The sequence below is a fragment of the Hydra vulgaris genome, chromosome 06, assembly GCF_038396675.1.
Source record: "Hydra vulgaris chromosome 06, alternate assembly HydraT2T_AEP".
Taxonomy (NCBI): Eukaryota; Metazoa; Cnidaria; class Hydrozoa; order Anthoathecata; family Hydridae; genus Hydra; species Hydra vulgaris.
The window spans coordinates 11,626,872-11,631,892 of NC_088925.1; the positions used below are offsets into that span (position 1 = coordinate 11,626,872).

At 26.9% G+C, this 5,021-nt stretch overlaps 1 protein-coding gene across 2 annotated transcripts; it reads right to left on the minus strand.

Annotated features, from left to right (window-relative positions):
* Positions 1–2,152: 2,152 nt before the first annotated feature.
* Positions 2,153–3,817, minus strand: hywnt9/10b (secreted signaling factor Wnt9/10b). Of its 2 annotated transcripts, XM_065798311.1 has the most exons (4): positions 3,736–3,817; positions 3,417–3,640; positions 2,927–3,207; positions 2,153–2,800 (listed from the first exon to the last, which is right to left on the minus strand). In XM_065798311.1, the coding sequence occupies exons 1-4, from the start codon at positions 3,804–3,806 to the stop codon at positions 2,321–2,323; spliced, it is 1,056 nt and encodes a 351-aa protein (XP_065654383.1). In that variant the 5' UTR covers positions 3,807–3,817; the 3' UTR covers positions 2,153–2,320. The 2 variants fall into 2 exon arrangements, with proteins under 2 accessions (XP_065654383.1, XP_065654384.1); XM_065798312.1 differs by lacking the exon at positions 3,736–3,817 and having other exon boundaries at positions 3,417–3,663.
* Positions 3,818–5,021: the final 1,204 nt, after the last annotated feature.

A 5,021-nucleotide genomic window follows, 5' to 3' on the forward strand; every position in this document is an offset into this window, starting at 1 on the left:
CGAATGAAATTTTTCCGTAACATAGTCAACTTGGCTCAGCTATGATTTTGAATTAATTTTTGAAGCGCTGCATTTTGACAACTTGTAACCTCCATATCTTATTTAAAATATTTTTCTCTATTGCATGAAAAAAAAAAAGAGGAAAAAAAATGAGCTGGCTGTAGCAATCGCTACACTTGCTACAGCCTGGATCTGGTTCTGTTATTAAACTAAATTAGCACTATAAATTTTAAAATCTAGATCATTTAAAAAAATAATAAAATTAATTTTTTGGAAATTCTTCAGACTTTCGTTGAAAGTATTTACCCTTAAATATTACCCTTGAAGTTACCTGCCTAAAGTTTGGTTGTTTAAATTAAATAACTATAAAAAAAAAATAGTGATCTATTATTTTTTTAAAGTTATTTAATTTAAACATCCAAACTCGTTTTGTAAGTTATCTTTTATTTACTTCAATTGTTTTATGTTATTGTAACAGAAATTTTGTTTATTTTAAATTTGAAATCTATATAAATTCTTATAAAATTCTTTTTTTTTTCTTAATTATTTTATTACTTTATTTGTTTCTTAACATCTAAAAGTAGTCCATTTTTAATGTTGTTTTCTATATGATACGGATATTCAGAAGCGTTTCTACTACTGGGGTTCAGTGATAATGCTAATTTATGCCTTCCGAAAACCGCGAAAGTGCATTTAACTAGGAAGTTCACACCTCCTCAACGATGACGCGAATTATGCCCAGAGATCACACCCTGGTTCTCATGTTTCTTAAAGAAAGATCTTTTTAATCACTGCCCTGCGGCTGTTGAAAAAGTTTTTGAGATATTTAAATTAATGGCTCCGGTGTCTGTTGCCAGCCATAAAATAGCATTTAGTGTACTAGAATTTGTTTAAAATTATTTGCGTTCAGATATGTCATATGCTATATTAGATTCAATGATTTTGTTGGCGTCAGGAAAAAAATTAGTGAACAAGAAATATCTTGACCAGTTAGTAAAAATACTAACACAATGATTCAACTTCATTAAACTAATATTTTACATAACGATAAACAATATAATCTAGCTAATATATCATTTTTCACTTGTGATATTAATTATTAACATAGCCATTATAATAAAATATTGATAACAGTTATCAATACTTTATTATAATGGCAATGTTAATAATTAATATCTCAAGGGAAAAATGATATATTAACTAGATTATATCGTTTATCGTAATGTAAAATATTAGTTTAATGAAGTTGAATCATTGTGTTAGTATTTTTACTAACTGGTCAAGATATTTATTGTTTAGTAATTCTTTTCCTGACGCCAACAAAATCATTGAACCTAATATAGCATCTGACATATCTGAACGTAAAATATTTTAAACAAATTCTGGTACACTTACTGTGTAAAATAATCAAAGACTCATATATTTCCCGTTTACATAAAAATTTACACACTGTTTTAATCAGTTTTGAAATATTTAAACTTTTTATTAATATTGTTTCAATTGTAACCTTTTTTTTTAAAAAAGAAGCAAACATTTTTTTTAATGCTTTTAATTGAAACGTTTTGCAAATAAATTATTATCGATAAAAATGATAATAAAAAAACAAACAGCTTTTTTGCAAAGTCAGTGTGTAAGTCCATATCGGCGACAACAACATATACCAGGGTGAAAGAACCCTGAAATGTATTTTAACACGAAAAGTAGATAACGTCTTTTGTCATGACAACCCGTATTCAAACGGGTACCTTCGGCGTATTTAAAACTTAGTAAGTCGGATATAAGAGAGCTAAATATATAATTCAGTTTTGTTTGCGATTATTTTTATTTAGATAATCATAAATAAAAACAATTTAAATGTACTTATTATTTTTATATTATGTAAATTTTCTGCAGACAATCAAAATACAAATATAATTGCAACTTCTATAACTATATATATATTTATAAAATATAAATAAATAACAAATATATATCATTGAACGTATAAATACAATTTAAACTATACATTAAATAAAATAAAAACTTAAACTTTTTCCTTAAAAGTAAAATAAAATTCTATTTTTACGCTAAAAAAAATTTTCGACCAAATATTAAAATTTTTTTTATTTTTTGAAACTTTAATTGGAAAATTGTTTTTATTGATAAAATAAATGGGTTTGTGTTAACAATAAATAATAAATAATTTATTAGTTTTTTTGCTATAATAAAATAAATAGTATAAATAAAATTTTTATAAACAATATAACTATTTTAATTTAATAAAGCCCCTCTACTTCTCCTTTTTAATTCAATTAATAGTTGTTAATGAGCAGAACAACAATCAATTGCAGAACTGAGTCACAACCTTTTTTTGGCAGCTTTCACACTTCACATCGCAGCAATACGCAAATCTGCATCGACATGAAACAGTAATAAAGGTTGTCTTTTCTGAATATCCTCGATTGCAACAAAGTTTACCGCAACTGTCAGATCCTGTACTGTTAGCTGAGCAGATTCTTCCTCGTGTACCTAAACTACCAGAATGTTTATCTAGCTCACAAAAGTTGGGACTTGGCTGATTGTACACCAAATCATTTTCGGTTATTTCTTGTAAATTTTCTAAGTGATATGGTATAAGTTTTGACGAGAATACATTGTTATCTGATTGTACTTGTATAGCATTGTTATATTTTAACATAATTTGTTGCCCGATTGCTTTAAAGAATGGAATTTGTTGTGCGCATTTTTTTATTGCGCAAGCACCAGAAGCTCCGTGGCATTGGCAACTTACTTGGCGGTTAAGTACATTGGAGTTTAACATCTGTTTAAAGAAAAAAAAACGTAAAAAGAAGGATAAAAGAAAAAACAAGCTATTTTTAATTACTTAAAACACCTTAAAACTTCACAGCACAAATTATTAATACCGGAACTAATAAAAGCAACTCACTTTTCTCCCTGCTTCTTTATTATGTTCATTGATTCTCCATTTCAGATCATTTTCTTTATCATTATGAAGCATTTTTCTTGACTCTGTGATGCCAAACGCAATGCTGTTGGAAGCGCAGCTTGCATCTTCATATATAACTTCTCTTTCTGTCATTCGGTAAATTTTATTATTTGTTGAATGACATTTACAATTTTCAATTAAACCTCGAGAACACGCAGCAGCTATGGAATGGGCAAGTCCAGCAGAATAAATAGCAAACAAAAATGAAGTTTCCCGAGATGCTGAAATTGGATAGTAAAAATAATTTTACACACGACATATATATATATATATATATATGTCGTGTGTAAAATACGATATATATATATATATATATATATATATATATATATATATATATATATATATATATATATATATATATATATATATATATATACATATCTATGAGTGTGTGTGTGATATAAAAATATTTTTAAAAATTTATTACCTCGCTTTGTAAGCTTATTAAAAGTAGACAAAGAACAGTTCCATTGCTGATGTTGGAATTGTTGCTCGCATGCATCAGTAGCTATGCGAGAAGCATTATACAATAGTTCACTTGTCAAGGCATTGTTAAATGTAAAATTAGCTGGTTGCGTAGAGTAGCTTAGTGGTGTTTGTTGTCTCATGAAATATGGAAAATTTAAGCAAGATGCTTTGTGTTGTCTTTCTCTACAATAGATTAAATTAAACATCAGGTTATAAAGAAAAAATAAACAATTTTAATCAAGGTTTGACAAAAAGAAACAAATGAGAAACACATTTACCCTCTTATACAATGGTTTTCCACGTAAACGAGGCATAAAAAAAGCAAAATTGCAGCATGTAAACTGATCATTTTACTTGGCCAGTTGTTTTACACTGAGACATTAAAAAAATATACTTTTTTGCTTTATATATGAAACAATTTCCTGTTCGGCAATTGCTTGATAAAAATAAGATTTGGAGCGGCGACAAAATTAACAGAAAAATTTAAAAAGGGTTCCTCCGTTGAAAGAAAGATAGGTGATTGAGCATTTAAGCAAAGACTAATGCAGTTAATAGGTGTTAATGACTAGATGAATTAAAACCAGTAATCTTAACTGGATATAAAGTGGAAATCTGTTTTGTTTTTGCTAACTATATAAAGACTTGAGGAAAGATTGCTACAAAAAGAAGTATAAAAAAAGTTCTAAATATAGCATTTTGATTTGTTACATTTTTTGATTGCGGAAGCATTTTCAATAGATTTGTAAAAGAATACTACGGGATTTTTTAGTAAAATCTTCAAAGATTTTCTATTGAAGAAAATTAGCGTAAAAAAAAAACGTCAGGTATTTATAAGCGTACGTTAAATCCGAGGAAATAAAGATATAAACAAAAAAATTTTTTTTTTTTACTAATATCTTCTAATCTAAATAAACTTAAAAAACAATAAAATAGAATATAAGAAAACTTAATTTGAATTTAAAAAGCTAAAAGATTTTCATTTAAATAAATAAAATTAAATCTATAATAAATGTTAGTTAGCCGGCTACGGCTGCTTTATTGTTGAAGACCTTGATTTACTTTGAGCAGAGCTTATGTTAGATATTTTTTTAACAGTCTTATAGTTAATTAAAATAGTTTACGTCATCATACTTTTAACAGCATCGTAGTCGTGACTTAAGCCACAAAAATTAAACAATGAACGATAATGCTATTAAGTCCAAATAAGCTTTTTCTCCTCCTCTTACTTTTATTAAGCAATTAGTCGATGGTTTTAATGGCACCAATGTAAAATGCTGAAAAAAGAACTACTATAAATGACAGCTGAAGTTATTTGTTTCTTATTCATTTATTAAGTTATTATTTACTAAATATTACTTCTTTTTTTAAATAATTTTAATCATGCGAATATTTTTATTAAATATATTTAAAATCAAGCAATCAAGTTATAAACACAAACACACTATTGACAAACAAGAACAACATAACACCGTTTTTTCCATAATCTGTAAAGCAAAATATTTATAAATTTGCTTTCAAATAGCCTAATATCGTTACCACCCCTCCCATTCCTCCATGTACATAC

Excerpts from the sequence above, each read along its gene's own strand:
- hywnt9/10b (XM_065798311.1), bottom strand. The coding sequence starts at position 3,806 with ATGATCAGTTTACATGCTGCAATTTTGCTTTTTTTATGCCTCGTTTAC. Across the intron at positions 3,641-3,735 it reads GAAAACCATTGTATAAGAGG|AGAAAGACAACACAAAGCAT; the intron begins GTAAATGTGTTT and ends AATCTATTGTAG. Across the intron at positions 3,208-3,416 it reads TAATAAGCTTACAAAGCGAG|CATCTCGGGAAACTTCATTT; the intron begins GTAATAAATTTT and ends ATCCAATTTCAG.